The sequence below is a fragment of the Gadus macrocephalus genome, chromosome 14 (assembly GCF_031168955.1).
Source record: "Gadus macrocephalus chromosome 14, ASM3116895v1".
NCBI lineage: Eukaryota > Metazoa > Chordata > Actinopteri > Gadiformes > Gadidae > Gadus > Gadus macrocephalus.
Window position 1 is genome coordinate 12524581 of NC_082395.1, and position 20561 is coordinate 12545141.

Sequence of the window (20561 nt, forward strand, 5' to 3'; positions counted from 1 at the left end):
TATAGGTAATAAATCGTTGGGTCGTTGATATTCATCTACAACATTGGTGATGGCATTTAAAGGACCAGTGTCCTTTTTTTAGATTTGAAAGTTCTTGTGGAGAGAAACTCCTTCATGTTGAGCAGTTTTGTAAGGAAGAGTTTACGCCGTAGCACTAAATTATGGGCCCTGTATGTATAAGAGGTACTGATGGTCCTCCACCGAATGCCCCCATACCAGCCCCCTGGGCCGATGTGTTGACGGGGGGCAACAATTCTGAAGCAACTGTGTAACTTATACCCGCAGTCCAGCGGCCCTTAGCCACATGTATATGACATCTCAGTAACGGTCCAGGACCAGGACCCACATGAATATATAGCATCCATCCATCCATTCATTCATTCATGGAGCTTAATGCATTAATAGGCATTGGGTAAGCGGTTCTTTACTGAACTGCTCGTCATTGGTTTTAATGGACAGATTGGTAGTATAGTTCATTCAGGTTACTGAATGTTGTTCTGAAAATTGCTTGATTATTTTTGGAAAACATAACTATTTTCAGTGTTTCGCCAGGTTGGGATAAATAAAGGGCAAGTACAAATTGTATAAGCATGCCTCTGAAAAAATCTTTCTTTGTGGATGTTAACATTTGCATACATTTGTTTTGGTTACATCGCTTCAATGCAAAAGCAAAACACTTTAGTTGACAAAGACCAGCTAATGAGGGATTTGTGCATGTTTTAAAATGTAAAGAGTAGCCCTGCTTATTTCTCAGTACTGAGGTCATAAACAAAGTGGAGACCAAAACTATAGGCAAATACAGTGCCATTATTCTTGTGGCACAAGATGTAAGAAATCATCTATTTACATTTTTGTGAATCTACTTCCACACTTCTGCATGCCTTAACTTTAGCCAACACATTTATTTACCCAAACCTAAAAGCGACATAGCAAATTAACCCTAACTACTAACCATTAAATCGAACAAAATAAACCTGTTAATTGTTGTAGTACTTATGCTGATGTACAATTTTGACATAATAACTTGAATAGTAATTTTTATTCAATAAATGATTTATATTTATATTTCACAACAGCCTATTCGTTCTGCAATGTTTTCTTCATACAACTGATTGATTGTATGAAGAAATGAGTTACTGCAGCTTTAATGCAGCAAATCTTAGACCCATGCTCCCACTCCCACAATATGTGGAAGCTGTATACCTTTTAAAACACTGATGGTGAATTGAGTCCAAACATGCGCTCGTGATTAAGTGCGCGTACGCGTGATTAAGAGCGCGTACGTGCGATTAAATGCACTAACATCCAAAAGTGCACGTACGCGTGAATAAACCCATGGCATCACCATCTCACTCCAGCCAGGTACCAAAAACTGGCAACCCTGAACCTTGATCATTTGCCGAATCTTTGCAGATGATGAGACCCCGCCGCGGTACAAACGCAAACCACAGTTGGCTAAATAAACTTTTAAGTTCGTATACAGTTATTTGGACTTAAAGGTCTGAGTGCTTTGTTGTCAAAACTCTGCTGTTATTTACTTTTCCACCCTTGCCCGTGGCAGCAATATGATAAGTAAAACCATGTTTTTATACACATTTATATTTATTTATCTATTCCCAGTAAAGACTTTTTTCTACATGAACCTTGTGATAATGGAAGGTGAAGAATGCGAAGTCACTATACAAACAGCTCAACACCTGTTTGATGTTCTTACCTGCAAGGTCATTTGAAGGTTGCTATTGGATACTGCACGTCACCTATTCAAGCAATGTTTACATAAAGTATCTTTAAGAACACGTGGAGTCAAAGGCATTTACCGACTATGTCCGGCATGCCCCGAGGCTTTTACTGAACAGGTATTTGACTATTATGTAGGTTTTATTTGACACTTGGAGGCAGAATCAGAAATGTATTTGTCAAAGTATAATGAACAAGGGATTCCTCTTGGTGTGGGTCCTCATTTATTCAGGATATAAATACAAATATAGAAAAAAAGGCCAAAATATATAAGCTAAATACATATATAAGAATATACATTGTTTGTGTCTAGAAGGTGAAGGTATCTGTGAAGCGGATGACTTTGGGTTTGAATATGAGCTGGGCCGAAGGATCTGCGTAGTTGATGGTCCTGTACTTCTGGATATGATGTGCGCTCTCTGGTCCAGCATGGCTGTGATCAGCTGGTCCTGGTCCAGCATGGCTGTGATTGGCTAGTACCTGCCCAGCATGGCCGTGATTGGCAAGTCCTGTCCCAGCATTGCTGTGATTGGTGAGTCCTAATGTACAGGAAATGGGAAGTTCTAAACAGCTCCAGTCTGTTTTGCTGGTCATTTCTCGCATCAGTTTCTCTCGAACTCCCTTTTCCATCTTTTCTCTCTCCAGTTCATTGTCTGAGACTCTCTCCCCTCTTTCCAGTCCACTCTTTTTCTCCCTCTCAAGTTTATTGTCTATTTCTCTCTTTGCCCTCTCCAGTTCACTCCCCATCTCACTCTCCCCCCTCTTCAATTTATTCTTTATGTCTCTCTCCCCTCTCTGAATTTGACTCTCGATCTTTCTCCTCAGTTCATTGTCTATGTATTTTGCCTTTCTATCCAGTTCACTCTCCATCTCTTTTTCCCTTCTCTCAGATTGATTCTCAAGGCCTATATCCCCTCTCTCCAGTTCGTTATCTATGGATCTCTCCGTTCTCTCCAGTTCACCCCCCATCGCTCTCTCCCCTCTCTCCAATTGATACTCTAGATCTCTCTCCCCTTTCTTCAGTTTGTTGACTATATCTCTCTCCGTTCTCTCCAGTTCACTCCCCATCTCTCTCTCCCCTCTCTCCAATTGATTCTCTTGGCCTCTCTCCACTCTCTCCAGGTCATTCGCTTTATCCCTCGCCCTTATATCAAGTTCACTATCCACTCTTTCCATTTTAATCTTTATGTCTCTCGCCACTCTCTCCAGTTCAATCTCTTTTTCTCTCTCCCCTTCCTCAAGGTCCCTCTCTATCCCTCCCTCCAAATATTTTTGCTGCTCTTTCTCCAGTTGACTGTCTACCTCCCTCTCGCTCCTGGTGAGCTGTGAGATCGTAGCCCCTTGTGAATGAAGACTAAGATGTAGATGCTCTGGTAATCCAAGTCCAGATGTGAGACCAGACCCAAAACAAGTGGTTGAAGCATCAACCACAGGACATATCTCAACAGGGAATGATGCTGGCTTAAGTGAGGAGCTATCTGTAGCTTTAACACCTGGTTCCCCTTCTAGATCAATGGCTCGTGGAATGAGGTACTTCTGCAACCTTTGTTCAGCCTGCATTGGAATTCTCAGGTTTAATGACCTGTCGTTTGAGGTACAACACATCAGCTTCTCGTCTTCATCTTCAGTCGGCTCCTGTGGGGTTTCCCCGCTGTGAGAAGACCGCAGGGGCACACCAGAGTAACATTCTTTGGTCAGGGAGGTGAAGGCCTCCGGGTGTGGTTTGAGTGAGAAATAGGCAGCTGCAGGCTCGGTTCTGCCAGAGTACGGTTGAGGAGAGGGCTTTGAGCGTGCCAAGCTACACACAGGAAGAATAGAGAGAGGAACGACACTGTAGCATTCCAGCAAGGCCTGCTCTTGGGGAGCAAGCTCCAGAGTTTCTAGGAGGGCACCCTCAATAACAGAGGACAACAAACAGTTTGGTGTCAGACTACCTTGTTCAATGTCACCAGCCTTACTGCACAGTTCCTCAACTCCATTTTGATTGATCTCTAGATCCGTCTTATCTTCTGGTTTTGAGTTCGACAGCTTTCCAGTTTCACTTCCTTTGGAGAAATGACTTTTGACTTTTTGATCGGGGCAAACGTTTTTGGGTTGCGTAGGTCTGGAATGGTTCAGTTCTCTCTGTGCAGAGTTCTGTTGTGTTAACATCGCTCCCGGCCCCTCTGTTTTCTCTTCCTGCTTGTGTGCCTTGGGTAGAAGGTATTGGAATTTTTCCCCAGCAGTTGGCCAATGTTTCAGTCCTCCTCCTCGTTCTTCACAGTTGGGTTGTTGTGCTTTTTCAAGACGACTCACATTGTCTCTTACGCAACCAGTCCCCCTCCCTACACCTCTAGGAGATGTATCCAGAGGAGATATCAAGTCACCCTTCCTCTGCATGATTGATACGGTTTCTAACCTCTCCATCAGGGACGACAGGAGGGGTCCCCTATGGATCAGTCTTGCCTTAATTGGCAACTTCCCCTGTATGTTCACACCCTTTTCCTTCTCCACAGCCCTGGCAAACCTTGCCACCATGTCCTTCACATTGCTCCCTTTCTTCTTGCATTGTTTTTGTTTTGGCTGGTTTGTCTCGGAACCAAAAACAGCAGTGTGTCTTTCTGGGGTCTCGCAAGCTCCCCTCCCTCTCAGATCACAATGTAGAGCCCCAACCTGCCGTTGGTGGCTGGCTACCTGTTTGGATGTGGTTCTCATGAATTTGGCCTGGAGGAGCTGGAATGCGGTGAGTCGCCGCTGTTTTGGTTCCCCTGCCCTCCGGCCGCCTGCTCTCACATCAGCTGGACCCATGAAGACCTGCCGTTTGGGACTTTGAGCCCAGGTGGTGTCACTCTCACCTTGGCTTTGCTTTTTTGTTTCAACCAGCGTCTCAGCAGGAGTGTGGTTCACCACAGATTCAGACATCTTTACTGTCCCTTTCCTGTTTGCTGCACTTGTCAGCATTAAACCTTGGTTTATGTCAACCTCTCTCCTTGCCAGAGTGTGGACCTCCTGCGTTAGATAGTGGAGGAGACTCTCCAAGACATCTCGAACCTCAGGATGGCAGGTGCGTTCTCTGATCATCTTCTTCAGCAAATTTGTATTGATGCTTATACTTCGGTCCTTGGACTGAGGCCTGTTGAGAACATAAGAGAAGGCTCAATTGCCCCAACCTACTGGAACTACTGCTGCTACGCTGAGCCAATATGCTTCCAGAGGTGGACGGCAAGTGGGAGGTGGGAGGTAAACTTATTATTATAGGATCACTTACGGCCAATAGATCTTTGGTTGCTGCATGCTCCTAAAATAACCTTTAGTTTGTCAGGAGAAAAGAGGAGGTGAAGTTTTATAGGCTTTTTAGTATTCTGGTGGTGCAGAGGTTATTGGAGTTATTGGTTATTGGTTACAAGGGTAATTGGACAAGGTATGAATATAAAGTATATCAGCATCCGTTATACATATTCCTATCTGTAAATCATAATGAGTCCAGGACTTCAAGTGTGATTTATAGTATCTCCTTTTTAATCATAATGGTTATGAGCTACAGTACACAGTAAAATAACTATTATGACTTAAAATAAACTTAAAACATCCAATTCATTCAATTGCACATCAGTCAGTTGAGGCTATCCAGAAGGGAACTCGAACTTAAACCAGCTAAACATTATAGATGCAAGTCTGAAGTCTGAATCTGCAAGTTGAAAGACCTAGAGCACCAAATATTCAACTAAATACATTTCTACGTAAGAGATTAATATGTTAAAAAGATTTTAACAGGGAAATAAAAGAAAAGGTGTTTCATGCTCATGAAATACATGAATATGAATACATTGAATATTAATCCCAGTTATTTAGAGGCTGGTCAGAAGGAGTTCATCTTTGAGTAGAGAGGAGAGGTTTCTTTCAACCAATCATTTTGGGATAGCACCTGCAGGATTTTATACATTATCAAGGTCAAAGGAGAAACATGGGATTGGACAACCACAAATAGATAGAGGGAAACTATTCTCATATCCTTGGTTTGTTTTAAGAGTCACTTTGCTGCATCAATCATTTAAAGAGAACCTTCCTTTCCAAGAATTTTCTATCTCGTAATTATGAAGTTGATCTTATCTGTATGATCTCCTCTTCCATGCATTTCAAGTTGATAATCATGGACACTCAAGATTCCTCAATTCATGGTAATCTTGAGGTGATTAAATTAATCTATTTCGGAGGCTTGAAGGAGGAAAGGGGAGTGAATTAGGATTAAAGTGGGATGTTACCACACAGTTCAGACTTCTGTGATGCAGCTCCTAGAGTGGCCAATAGGGCTCGGTGTTGAGAAGGTTTTTACTTGTCTGAGCACTTTTCCGTGGACGCGGCTTTGAACAGCGCGGCTCCGATGTCTTCCAGCTGCTGCCGCTTGTCCAGATCCTTGACGAGGCCTGCAGGAACCTGGGAAAGCCCATACATGAGGCCGTAGAGACAGCCTGCTATCAGGCCCGTCACATCACTCTCCCCTGGAGTCACAGGAGGGAACACAGGGAGCACATTAGTGTTGGTTCAGTTGGGTAAGTGATTTGACCACAAGTTCTGCTGGTGAAATACCAGAGGTGGAATTGTTGCAAGGCACCTTGTTCATCGCCAATTATCGACATTCTCTCCTTCAACATACGTGTTTTGTAACTTGTTGTGCTCCAGTGTTGAATTTCTAATGCTATTGGCTACTATCTCTGTCAAAGTTGGACCACAGTTTCATCTCGGATGTTACTTTTATTCACTGGATGTAGTCTTTAAAAGTTTTTCTTTGTATTCATTGAAGTGAATTAATCAGAATGTAAATGTGAACGTCAGGACCTCCGTGGAACATGGCTCGTCTGCAGAGTTCGGTCCAGTTGCTCCCTGCTGCCAGCAGTGCATCATAGGCTATCATAGGCGCGTCGTGACCCCTCCTTCCTGCACGGCCTTCAGAGCTCCACAGTCTATACATCTGAGGGGACACACACACACACACACTACTTTCAGGTCGAAAGTCACAGCTAGGACGAGACAATCATGAACTCTCAACACTTTAAAAACCTGGATCATGGCTACCTTATGAGTCACATGTCCTACGTTGCCTTTAAACATCTTGAAAATCCTGTGAAAAGAAGAGAGCAGCTCACCTTGTCTGTTTGGTCAGCGTCATAGGGGTCAGGAAACAAGGGTTTGTCCTGTCCCTCCTGTTCTATCCCCCTCTCCTCCAGGTAAAACTGCCACTTAGCTTCAAAGTAGAACCAGTTCTCCTGGTACTCTACGGAGGAACACCCAGTTATAGACAACCTCCACACAGAACAGAGTTTCAACTAGAAAACAGTAATCACAACCTTGACTCCCTTTGACTACCGGTACTTATTGTACTACTCCTATCATAAGTAGTCATAATACAGACCTGCCATGTGTCGTATGGTTCTCTTGCAGTACTCGTAGGCCTTGGGTATGGCCTTCATGAGCTCCCGTCCCCAGGTCACGGGGGGTCGCCCCTGGACAGCGAACGACGCAAACAGGGCCGTAGTCATTGAGCCCAGGAAGCCTGAAACAGGAAGTCAGACAACCATTGTCCCCTTGACAATAATCGCTATAGTAGCAAAACTAATAGCTTAGTGACAACTCTGTGCCTTCATGGCAACATAATCGCGGCCATGCCTGCATGGTAACAGCAGCGTTACCTTAGTAATGGCCTTCGTTACCTACTACAGCCACATTACCGTAGTATCAACATTGTTACCTTAGTAACACTGTTACAAATGTAATGGCAACATTACCGTATTAAGGGCAACGTTATCTCAGTAAGTGTGAGTGTATGGTTAGGGCTGTTGGCCAGTTGAGTCTGTCATACCAGTGTGGTCGTTGAGTGTGTAGTCAGGGTTGTGTACCTATGGGGTGCTTGTGTAGTGTAGTGTTCAGTGTGTACCCATGGGGTGATTTTGTGTTTAGTGGATACCTGTGGGAAGTTGTGTGTGCAGTGTTTAGTGAGTAACTGAGTGCTGGTTGTGAATGTAGTGTTTAATGAGTGGGCTACCTGAGTGCTGGTTGTGTGTTTAGTTGGTAGCCGTTTGCTGGTTGTGTGTGTAGTGTTTAGTGAGTACCTGAGTGGTGGTTGTGTTAGTAGTATTTAGTGGGCACCAGTGGAGTGATTGTGTGTTTAATGGCTACCTGTTTGCCGGTTTTGTGTGTAGTGTTTAGTGAGTACCTGAGTGGTGGTTGTGTTAGTAGTATTTAGTGGGTACCTGTGGAGTGATTGTGTGTTTAATGGCTACCTCTGTGCTGGTTTTGTGTGTAGTGTTTAGTGGGCACCTGATTGGTGGTTGTGTTTGTAGCATTTAGTGGGTACCTGTGGGGTGGTTGTGGGTCATTCTCCCGGTCTCCAGGCTGACCTCCATCAGAGAGCCCAGACGTTCCTCCTGCCAGTACCTCATCCCAACACACATGGCTTTGGAGGCCCCACCGGAACCTGACCCTAGACACACGCACACACACACACACACACAAGCGCTGGAATGAATTATTAATGCCATAAAGAGTTAACTTTTGTATTTAACTTTTTTGTCATTGGAGTCAATGAGTCTGTCAGTCAACATAGCAGAAGTAAGGGATTTCTCACTATTTGTTTAAATAATCCTGAAAATGACCTCCAAAATGTTGGAGGTCACAAAGAGCATTTTGTGACCAGACAAGGGCTCACAAAGAGCAGGGACACGGAAAGTGTGTGTGAGTGTATGTGTGTTTATGAATGTGTGTTTGTGTGTGTGTGTGTGTGTGTGTGTGCCTTTCTCGTTGAAGGGGGTGTGCCAGGCCAGAAGGAAGTTGTTTGGCTTGAGGTGTGAGCAGCAGTCCACTTTAGAGGGGTCCGGGGTCCGGCCCCGCAGGACCCCTGAGGCTGCCACATAAACACGCACCAGCTCCCGGTACAGGTCTTCCAGGCACCAGTAGTCTGTAGATATCCACATAGTTGCACGCTTAAATAGATATCATCAACCCACATTGAGAGTCGTAAACATTTGACAGGCTTTTTTTATTAAGTACTTTCTATAAACATTAAGTAATTAAGACGTTTATTTTTTTCAAAATCGTGAAGGGAAAAATGTATACACACTACCAAACTTTTTATTTTTGTCACGTCTCACCTTGCTCCTTAAGTTATGTGTTTTGTTTCCTTCATTCTGTCATTGTTTTCATGTGTTACTGTATGCCTCGCTTTTCCTCTCGTTCCACATACGTGACTCCCCTCTGTGTTGCCTCTGATTTTCACGTTATGTTCACCTGTTCCCATTTCCTTTTCCCTCCTAGTGTATCAAATGAGTCAGTGTGTTTCCCTCCTTCTGTACCAGTTCGTCTTAGTACCTCCGTGTCTAGCGTTAACCTCCCAGTGATCTATTGAATAGCCTCTTGACCGCATCTCAACCCCTCGGCTCCTCTTTCGCCTTTGCCCTGATTATTACTGCCTCCCCATGAACCGAACCATTGCCTCCAGTAAAGACAACTCTTTCTGATTAAACCTGCCTGTCGTCACAAGTCGTACTTTTGAGTCCCACACCTGTTTGACCCAGTGTTACACTTTTGATTTTCTTACTTGACCTTCATTTATTTTATAATCGTTTTAAATGTACTGTAGGTAAGATTGAAGAGCTATTGTTTGAGTGAAGTTGGTTCACGTGTGCGTAAGTGTCAGAAATGGCCAGCTATTAGTGAGTGAAATTTGCGTGGGAGAGAATATCGGTTTTGAGTTGACTCTGCCTGCCTCTGAATGAGCCTAATAAAATATAAGATTGCTCCTGGATCATTTTCCGACCAGTTCCCTGATTGGTTTGGATCGTCCAAAGGTTCATGAAATTCAACACTTCTCAATGGTGGAGAAATGTAGGGAGGGATGAAGCAGAGAGGTAAGTGACTTTATCTGGTTGTTTAAGATACAAATCTTTTACAACTCTTGAATTGTATACATCATCTATAACCTTTACAACAGACACGCACGCACACAGACAGTGGCATGCTCTCCGTGCTTCATTTGTGGCTGGTATGTGAGTGAGATGGTGAGGGTTAATTTTAGCCAAGTGAGCCAGATTAGGAGCTTCATGCCGTTAGAGCTAGGAGTGGTTTCCATAGGGAAACCCCACAAACACACACTGTGTGTATGCGTGTGTGTTTATTTGTGAGCATGTTGACAAAGATGCGTCACTTCCAATTTACCCGTATTGTGTTTCAGAAGAGAAACAGAGTGAGATGGAGGGGATAAGGAAATTTGAGAGAGAGAGAGAGAGAGAGAGAGAGAGAGGGAGAGGGAGAGAGAGAGAGAGAGAGAGAGAGAGAGGGAGAGAGAGAGAGAGGGAGAGAGAGTTCTGTGCTGTTATGAGTTGCAGTGAGGGTGAGGGTTACCGCTTTAAGCCTTATTTTATCATTTTATTTCATGAACCATAATACAAATTTTTCTTGGTTGTGGTGGTGTGTGCAAGCAACAACGTGAAGTAAACTATCAAATGTGTATGTGAATATATATGCGCTTGCCTTCAAGGTTTTAATATTCTATGTTTGTGTGTGTGTGTGTGTGTGTGTGTGCGTGTGTGTGTGTGTATGTGTACATGCATAAATATAGATAAATATACACATGTATATGTGTGTATGTCTGTATGTGGGTTCCTGAATGGTTTCATTGTGAAAGCTGTCACCCTGGATCACTCTGGTCACCCGGGATCAGGTTTGACCCCAGCCGTCTGGAGTCACATCTGATCCAGGATCAGACCACGGCTGTCCTCTGATTGTTCCAGAGGAGTCTATTTCAGACAGTCGGTGGCTAGATCTACTGGAGGATTTATGGAGAAGTTTCCTTTGGCATTGGCTGGCATTAGGAAGTTAGGGGTTGCATTAATTCTACAGGTCAAAAGGTCATAACAGCTGATATAACCAGCTCTCTATTTATGACTCTGTATTTATTCAGAGTATGTGAGTCGTATTTGGCAGCCTGCTTGGAAGACAGAACAATTCCGCCCTGGAAAATGTTACACACTGTATGTGCAAAACAGTTGGTATATGATATATTCAGTTTTGAATGATAGACAAAATAGATAAGAATATGCATTATTGAGTTTCTAAAAATGCAGTATTTTACATCCATTCATTGATCTCTCCCTTCCACCATTAATCCATCGATCCATCCCTCCATCCCACCATCCATCCATCTATGCATAAATCCATCGATCTTTCCCTCGTCCATCCTACCTGTGATGAGGGCCTGTGCGGTGGTCATATGCATCAGGGCACTGTCCCCCGGAGGCCAGAGTTCGGGGTCCAGGGTGAGGTCCCCTAGACCTCCCAGGGACGCCAACTCCTCCTGGATCTGTCTCCCGGAGGTGCAGCCCCCCCAACGGCCCTTCCTCCAGCCCAGGGCGTCCCCCGTAGCCCCCAAAACCATGCCTGCCTGGAACGTCTCCATCATGACGGCTTGCCTGGTGTCCTCACCCAAACCCTGACCCGAACGTCGCCCTTGCCTGACCCCCTACCTAACCTGGGATCCAACTGGTGACTTCCCGCTCAGAAGACCGAACTGCGCCACCGGTGAAAAAACCCGTCTTAATCCACCGTCTGTTAGCGTTGTCCTAACAGGTCAAGAGGGACCACACATAGAACCACAAAAATGACCTCAGCCAGCCCGGCAGTCAGCTTGAATGAACTCTGAACTCTGGTCTGGGAGCCGGCGGTCGATGTGTGTCCTAGCTACTGCAGGGCTCTCTTCCAGGTCTCTACTGTTAACTAGTACAAACATATGCCCTCAGGCCCCTGGCATGCACACACACACACACACACACGGGGGTCTTTATCAGCTGTAGGTCCTTTGTGTTAAGGGGATGTCACGGGATCCAGCCGAGTTGAGTCGACTCCTAAAAAGGCAATCCCTCATGGCTCAGCAAGCTGCCCGAGCTGGGGGTCCGACAGTGTTCTGGCTAGTGCTTGTGAGGCTGCACGACCGACAGTTGGCTGGACGGGCTGGGGTTGGTGGGGGTCTGGCATTAGCCAGGATGGGGTTTGCTAGTGAGGTTTGGAAGGTGAAACAGAGGATGGGTGGATGAAGGGGTATACCTGGGGCAAGGTGGATGGAGGGGTGACCCTGGGGCAGGTCGGATGGAGCGGTGTACCTGGGACCGGGTGGACTGAGGGGTGAACCACAGAGCTGGTTGGATTGAGGGCTGAACTTGGGATTGGTTGATGGGGGGTGAACTAGGGCTTAGGACGGTTGACTGAGTGGTGGAGGATATAAGGGTAATGGGCTTCATGGCTGGGCAGCCAGTCTGTCAGCTGGCCTAGTAACTTGTTGACACCCTCAGTCCACATGGGGAGGGCCATGGCTCAATGCAAAATTCTGCTGTGTCTTAACTGAGTGTCTTTAGATGATCTATATCTTTTTAATGTCCTCCACCCTCACTATACATGGTATTTATTTTCTTTAATTTTTGTCTGATTTCACTCTGTCTTGTTAATCGACAATCCCCATCTCATATTTCTTCTCCTTTTTCTATTGCCATTGCTATCTTTATCTTCTGACACTTTTCAATCTTATCGATCCCCTCTTTTATCTATCTCAATCTTCTGTTCGTCACCTCTATCTACATAGCTTTCTCAATTTGCTCTATTCTAATTAATAAGCAAAAATATTTAATGTAGTCCTTGTTTACACTGCAATCAGCACTATTTATGATTTGCTTTGTTTGTGAAATGTGGGTGCCCAGTATTGATGCCTAATTATGTTCACCTGCAGTCATTTTTTTCAAGTGCCAGTTTCTGTACCTATTTTTCTTTCTGTTCTCACGCTTTCTTGTATTTATTTTGTGATTCAAGGATAATATCTACGCTGTTGTACATGAACCAGGCAAGTTCTTTGATATTATTATTATTACATGTTCTATACAACTAGAACCAGGTTTTACCCAGTGGACTTTACCGACTGGTAGACCCAGCTTACATCCAGGTCGACACACTGCGTTTTCTATTTCACACTGCTTACAATAATTTTGAAATAGCTTGTAATGGCTATTGACTTACACCTGGTTGTAAAATATTGTCCCTTTAACTGGATTAAGGGATGTGACCCCAAAACCTTCTCACTCAGAGGAAATCAAATCAGTCTAGAAAAACACACATATGCACGCACGCACACACAATTGCCAATTCAGTTTAATGTCACATCAATTTGTTTCTTAAAACAAGGGCACAATTGAAGTATGTTGGCACAAAGCAAGCCTCACACCATGCTAAAAACCCACATGCTTTATTGACAAACCATAATTTCACCTTCCTCAATAGCCACACACACAATATGCCACCAATATATTTTAACATTTTTCCATTCATCAGTGAAAAAAACATTTGATAAACCAAACAAACCTTTCGACTTTTGAAAATGTTGTACCGTAAGCTGGTAATATACCGTATGATTATTAATACTGTATGAATACTAGAAGTTGAACTGACATTCACATGATTGAAACCTAGACATCATCTTTAGAGAATATAGTCGGCCAATAGGACCAGCTGTGTTCAAATAGCTCATTGGATTGGCTGTTTTTTATTGTCTGTGTTGCCAGCTGATAGCATTGTGTCTCTTTAGATGCTGTTTTCCATAGGAAAGGTGCTGAACACCGTAGATGTTTCAGATCCAAGAACACGTTGTTTATTTATTGTTATTTAAATATTACATTTAAATATCATTCAAATGTTACTTGAAACACACCCGACACAAGATCACAAGACGCCTTTCCATCTGTTTGAATAAAACACAAGATGTCTAAAAAATAAATAACATTTCTGAACAGTGTAATGTTAGAACATTCTTTCTGTTTTAGTGTGGCGAAGCAAAGCTAGCTAGCTCCTAGTGGCTCTTAGCAGTAAATTAATGCTAGCTCCTAATGATGGAGGTGCTATTTGGCTTTTCAGTAATTCAGAGCTAGGTCCTACTGATGAAGATGATAGTTAGTTCAGCAATAATTCAATGCTTGCTCTTACTGCTCGAGATGCTAGGTAGCTCAGTGGTAATTCAATGCTGGCCTCTACTGCTGTGGATGGTAGTTAGCCTAGCAGTTAGTTCAAAGGTGCAATGGTAGCTAGCTAGTAAACAACATCCTCTGCAGGTCAGTAGACAACACGCCCAGCCACTTGCAAAGGCGAAACAATGTTGGGCTAACACTTGCGAAGCTTGGCTAACAATTGTGTTGCTAGGGTAACACTTCCCGGATTCACATTTAGCCAGAGATAACAACTGGTACCTGAGTGTTCAGTGTCAAATGTTCCATTGAGGTTTTGACCTAGCCTTGCTCTAGAGTTGCTCTACTTAAATGAGTTGGCCTTCGCACCACAAGCAAAACAACTCATACATCTACACGTGTAGATGTATAAACCAGTTTAGAAATAGATGGGATAATCTTAAAGAAACCAGTTGAATGTAGTATGTTCGATGTAAACTGAACGGCAGTGCTGCCCTGGCAGAACTTCACTGGCAGTATAATCTAAAGAAAAGTGACCATCAGTGCAGTTTGTAGAGGTGGCATATGAAGGGTAAACAATCATACCCTCCTGAATATCTTGTGTATCAGTCAGCGCAACGGTCAGTTGGTACAGCCTCGCACACAAAATAAAATGTATAAATGTTTCAAACAGATCTGAAAAGCTGATTTCTCTAATCAAGGTCATAAAATGTTTTTCTTATTTCTCATACATATATGATACATATATATTCCTTTTCTAAAGCACTAGCCATCCCTAGCTCTGTGGTAGTAAAAAGTATAATACTGTGCTGGTGAAGAGGTGAAAACTCTGTTGAGTACGATCTGCCACTTCATAATCTGTTGGAAGATATGATCAGTCAATTTAATAATCTGTTTCTAGTATCGATCGGTCCACATCCACAGTGGTGCTCAATGGTAATCGATGGCAAACATGCAGAATTAAACATTTAATTCAAAACATTGGCCATGTAAGAAGCCATATCCCCCAAACATTTATAAGTGTTCAACTTCCACTCGGCTAGGAGGATCACAGGAGGATCACTGCAGGCTAGCAAGCAGGCTAGCTGCAGTAGCAGTCCAGCAGGAGCAACCTGTGGTTAGTGAGCAGCGCTAGCTCAAAGACTGCTAGCCATCCCAGTTCCAACTCTGGTTCTCTTGCTGTTCTGTCCCAGGTTAACTCTCCGCAAAGGTCTCTTGGCCAAGTGAGAGAGCCTTTACAGCTTCCAGGTGTAGGAAGACTCTTACTCTTCTAGTTCCTGGTATAAAATCCTCTGTCCATGAAAAAACTAGAAAACGGAAGTCTTGGACAAGTGACCCAAACTACACCAGACGTCTGCCAGACCCAGGGCTGGAGGTTTAACGGCTGCTTCCCGTCACGATTGGTCGAGCAAATTCCACAAAGTCATCGATGAGGACTGGCCATGCACCTGTGGGGTTAGAGTGGTTGAGTTTGGGGGGAGGGATTGGATGAGTAAGAGGGCATCTTCTGTGCATAGTGGTAAGTCTGGATAAGACATTTATGCCGCTTTTCCACCGCACATGTAGCTCGACTCGACACGACTCGACACGACACGGTAGCAGCACGGGTGCTTTTCCACCGCAAATAGTACCTCCTGGACGTGGGCGGGGTCGGCTGCGCGAAAGGGCCGTGACGTATTTTTGTACGCGACGCAAACAAGACCTACGCAACCCACACATGGACAGAACCCACATAACAACAATGGAGGACATCGATAACATTACTATTATTAGCTGGCATGTTGAAGAAGTTGAAGAAGTGGAATATATGTTGGCTGCGGCGCTATGGCTGTTACCAGCATGGTTGCCATGTCGCTCTCGTGACTTCGTCACACTCTCTGGCCAATCAGTGGCCGGCCGTCTGCCGACGTCACCTTTTAGCATCGGCTCAGCTCGCTTGGAACCTAGAGCGAGGCGGTACTAGAAAAAGCAGCCACTTCAGGTACCAGGTACCATGTTTTCGCGGTGGAAACGCAAAAAATGCGAGCTGAGTCGAGTCGAGTCGAGTCGTGTCGAGCTGGTACCATGCAGTGGAAAAGCGGCATATGTAAATCCAGAGTCTATTAAGTCTTATGATCTATTTATGATCTATTCTGGCCACCATTTTAGACAGGTTACTGAAGAGGCTTTGTCCTTGTAAATGTATATTATTGATCTCATTCCCAAATTTCCCCTTGGTAATCATATTTGTCTGATTATTTATTTGCATCTCTCCTGGCAGGTAAGGTGTATCTGAAAGTGAGTAACTCCTCACCTTCCTCGTCATAGTTGGACATGTCGTCTGCAATCATGTTGCCGAAGTCCAGCAGCAGGTTCCACGTGTCTTTAGGGATTGACCGCTTATGATGCTCCTGAACACAGATCACGCTTTTGCTGGAATACATGGTGTGATTACCGTAACCCTTACAAGCCCTTTTGAAAATCGGTGTCTTCGGACATCACTAGTGGGCGTGTCCATCTAGATGTGTGCTGGATTGATGCCCTAACCCAACCCTATCTCTGACCCTTTAAGAGAGCATTTAAAGGGAAACTGTCACACTTGACTATTCTTTTATATAAGAGTACTGTTTAATACGTGTGGTGTGAATATAAACAGTCTGCAATAACCGAAATCAAGGTAAAGCTGTATCATTGGTGCTATCTGCTGGGATTTATGTTCTTTACGTAATACTCTTATGCAGTCATTGGTGTTTTGCAGAAACAGTGGTGGTCCATTATATGGATGACCGGTCTTAAAGTATCTGTTTGGACTCTCATACTTGGATTATCTATCCAGAGACATCTCTGTGATGACCGCTGTATTAAAGCGCTCCCCCTACACGTTAATATAAAACCTTGTTTGAAGCACTACATATGTGAACCACAACAGCATGGATATTGGGTTGGTAAGATGGACTCACCAGTAGAAATCTATTCCAGAGGTCTAGGAACTTGAAACGCTCTGTCAACAGCAGGTTCCAATAGGCCACGGCCATCTCTAGGTCTACAGCAGGAAACAGGACATAATGTTTAATGTCTACAGTGGAACAAAACTGTAGGAAAGGGGGGCAAAATGGTCAAGTGGTGAGGGTGTTTCACTCCCAGCTGAAACGTTCTGGGTTTAAAGCTCCAGATCTGCAGCCTACCTGTAGATATCCCTGGCAAGATATCCTAACCCATTCCTGCTCTTTCATGACATGTATCTGAATATACTATAATTCACATTATTCCCTTTGAATAAAAGTGTATATGGAAATTGTTGCTTGCATCCATTTGTGTAACGAACAAATAACCTTTGAAGGTCACAGGAAAAGCCTTTTTAAGAAGGCCCGTCCCAGTATCTCCTCCAAGTGGACTGTGTCCCCCCAGGATCTCATTTCAGTTTGTACCTAGTACCCCGTTTTCAAGTCTTAAAATGTGTATTTGCTTTCCAAACTATAGCTGTAACATCAATATCCCAGTGAGCCATCTGCATCGCACCACATTAGAGGAGAACAAAACCCCACTAGCACCTATACACTGGTTTGCATGTAGAGGACTCTATAGGTTAAACACATGCTTTGCTTGCATCATGGGGTACAGGCCGATGGGGTACTCTTGTAGCCGGCTACCTAAGCGATGATGCTTCACACCTGTCGTCCACCTATTGAAAGTGAATTGAAGGGGTCGTTTACAGTGGAGCTGCCCGTCCTGACCCTGAATGACCAAAGTAGGGGGATTGGTTCACTTTTAATTGATAAGTAGTCGTCATATATGAATGGCTATGGATCTTTAGGGAGTCAGTATACACAGGACCTCTATGAGAAATGTATCAGCAAATATCTATTGCTCAAGTCGCAAGTCTCCCGTGTCTCTATCTGCATATCAGGTACGGTCCCGACCGCAAGGTTTGGAAACACTGACCTAATCCCTTCTGTCCGGGGTTCTTGGCGAAGTTGAAGGTGAACTGGTACATATCCTTGAACTTCCCCGTGTCTTTAAGTTCCTGTTCCAGTCTGGGCAGTATGGCCTTCAGCTTGTCAGGGCTGTCACATCTGCGCACGCACACACACACACACACACACACACACACACACACACACACACACACACACACACACACACACACACACACACACACACACACACACACACACACACACACACACACACACACACACTAAAGCATCCGCTGGCTAGAATACGTACACAGCTAGTGACATTACAATGTTGTGAGGGTGGAAACTTTAATGGTTACGTATGTAGCTAGCCATAGGATAATTGCTAATTACACAGCTAGTTATAGACAAACAGCTAGGCATCAAGCTGGTAACATTCCCGAGCAAGCTTGCTGTAAATGTAACTTTGAGGGTCACATACAGCGCCATACAACACTACTTGGTTGGTTGTGTTTACAAAGTTTACCACTGCTCACCCGAGTTCTGCCATGCCCTCGAGGAACTCTTTGCGGCTAAACTCGCACTGGGTTGCAGCTCTGAACTTCCACGCGACGACCAGAACGCTGACGCTGGCCGGATCCAGCATCAGGTCGTCACAGAACTGCTGGATCCCGTCCACGCCGATCTTGCCCTCATCCTGAGGGTCTGCAACACGCAACAATAGCCTTTGTTGTTGTAATGAATGTTTATCTTTAATGTCTATTATTAAAAGGAACAATGTTTTACCATCCACTGTGAGGCTTATTATCCACTGAGGATGACATCATAAGTGGCCTGGGGTCCCAGATGTATGATGAATAGATCATCTAACCGCCCTGCCCCAAACTGTCATAGGTACGGCTGATCCATCCATCATACATCTGGTTCGACACTCACACTTGTGATGTCACTAATGGGTAGATGGCTATAATGTCATCCAATTACACTAAAATAAGGCTCCTTTAACATTAAAGACATATATAGTCTTGTAGTCCAACTTGGCAATGAGAAGAATTGTCCTACAACATCCATGACACAAGGACGCACTCTAGGGTCATTCATTAAGATATGGTCTCACATTGACCTGACCTGGTGGAGTTCTGGATAGAAGAGCAGAACATGTGATAATAGACCCACAATAGGTCATGATATCACATTAGAAGAATATATTGCGACTACTACTTGCCTTTATATCTGTTGTAGAGCTGGTCCAGCTTTTTGCGGTCTGCGGTGGTTTTCATGGGGTCTCTGCAGTAAAGCTCAGGGTGTTGGAAGAAGTTGTCGGTGGCCGCCTCCAGCTTCCAGTCGTTCTGCGCCAGACAGAACAGGGCCGTGCTCTCACCTGCCTGCGAGAAGCACATGAACTGCCCCACCTTCTCCTTCTGCCAGGACTTAAGCTTATTCTGCAATAAAACAACCACCCTGTGTTAATAACGTTACACCATATGTATTATCATGCATACATTAATGAATACATATACATCAGTTACATGGCACCGTGAAATAGGTGGTAATGACACATAAACACTTATAGAATGTTGACATTTATAAATATGCCTCAACTAGACTTGTTGTCATGGTGATAGGGTTAATAGATCGGGTAGTATTCGAAGTCACGCTACGTGCAGTCACGCGAGGACACCTGTAGTTTTATGTGGAGAGGCACAATATGCACAGCACGTCACCTTTGTTTACATTAAGTATGTGAGCTAGCTGTTAGATGGCTATCGGGGAGATTAGCAAACCGACCTGACCACCAACCCGATGATCTAACCAGCGACCCACTTTCCAAACCATGTGGCGTGTGTGTGTCTGTGTTTGTGTGTATTTGACAGCAACTGTCCCGCTCAACCACACTTAGACTATGCAACATGCCAAAAAGGGAAAGGTACGTGCACAGAGTGCGGGTGTCCAATCGCTCGACATACCAGCTGCCTCTCTATTTATCTTATATTTAGTATAGTATACGGGCCATCACTCTCACTATGCGACACTCCGAGGACACAGCGACCCCGGATGTTTGCGTGTGCACGATTATACAATACGATCATAAGAATGGTTTTACTGGGTTCAAATCGGTGTGTTTGTCTCTTTTTTTTTATCTTAACCTACCATGTTAACAGCCGTTGTTATGGCCAACTTCGATCCTATTACTTAGGTTTTGCGCATGCGCCAAAAACACGGGCGCTACCCCTACGCAACACGTAAACCCTGGGAATTGTAGTTCTAAATAAGTTGTGTGAAATAAAGGCCTTGTATTTGTGATGTGTTTTGTTTATTAAAACTATTAAATTAAGGAACCGAGTCCCCAAAATATGCATTTGCTTGGTTGGAAATACAAGGATAGTTTAAATGACATCGAGAACGAGGATGATAATCCTCTTACGCAATATATCATGAGTGAATCACGAGATATATAAGAACAGAGAATCAGTGGTCAAACCTGGTAACAAGTCAAAAGTTAATTACAATTACTATACAACAACATCGGCACATACTTATATTACCTTAAACCCCGCGTTGTAAAGATATATACTCGACATGGGCTGACAATTTTAACACAACGATTGAAAACTACAACTCCCATATCAAAACAGATAAACCCATGTTTAGGAAGTAAGCAAAGTCCCCGTCCCCCCCAGTTTCTCCCCAAATAATCTGAACGCAAATACCTTTTAAATATATATCCTATATGCCCGTTTCGATGCCGACAGTGTCATGACGTTGCGGTTCAGAGCACATATCGAGGTCGTGGCAAAGGAGAAAGGTGCGGTCGACTGCTTGCGTTGTGGACGCGTCCGCAGGGCACAGAGCTTCGGCTCCAGATATGTGGCACTGACAGGACAGGGAAGCTGCTGCTGCTGCTGCGGCTCGGGCACAAGAGCATGATTGTATTTCCTTCGCCGGTCACAGAGGAGGT

At 44.2% G+C, this 20561-nt stretch overlaps 2 protein-coding genes and 1 long non-coding RNA gene across 5 annotated transcripts in view; all 3 read right to left on the reverse strand.

The window, feature by feature from the left end:
• Positions 1-20561, reverse strand: part of LOC132471675 (uncharacterized) — an 89692-nt gene that overhangs the window by 51619 nt on the left and 17512 nt on the right. The window lies entirely within an intron of this gene.
• LOC132471674 (uncharacterized) lies at positions 1945-11587 on the reverse strand. The gene is made up of 8 exons (XM_060070902.1): positions 10951-11587; positions 8504-8668; positions 8069-8194; positions 7127-7267; positions 6861-6988; positions 6553-6685; positions 6050-6215; positions 1945-4849 (listed from the first exon to the last, which is right to left on the reverse strand). Exons 1-8 carry the CDS (start codon positions 11165-11167, stop codon positions 2047-2049), a joined length of 3879 nt encoding a protein of 1292 aa, XP_059926885.1. The 5' UTR covers positions 11168-11587; the 3' UTR covers positions 1945-2046.
• Positions 12883-20456, reverse strand: LOC132471672 (DCN1-like protein 2). Of its 3 annotated transcripts, none has more exons than XM_060070900.1 (7): positions 20314-20456; positions 18828-19044; positions 18139-18307; positions 17628-17758; positions 16646-16728; positions 16000-16096; positions 12883-15154 (listed from the first exon to the last, which is right to left on the reverse strand). In XM_060070900.1, exons 2-7 carry the CDS (start codon positions 19000-19002, stop codon positions 15084-15086), a joined length of 726 nt encoding a protein of 241 aa, XP_059926883.1. In that variant the 5' UTR covers positions 19003-19044; positions 20314-20456; the 3' UTR covers positions 12883-15083. The 3 variants fall into 3 exon arrangements, with proteins under 3 accessions (XP_059926883.1, XP_059926882.1, XP_059926881.1); XM_060070899.1 differs by lacking the exon at positions 20314-20456 and adding an exon at positions 19754-19840; XM_060070898.1 differs by lacking the exon at positions 20314-20456 and adding an exon at positions 19391-19472.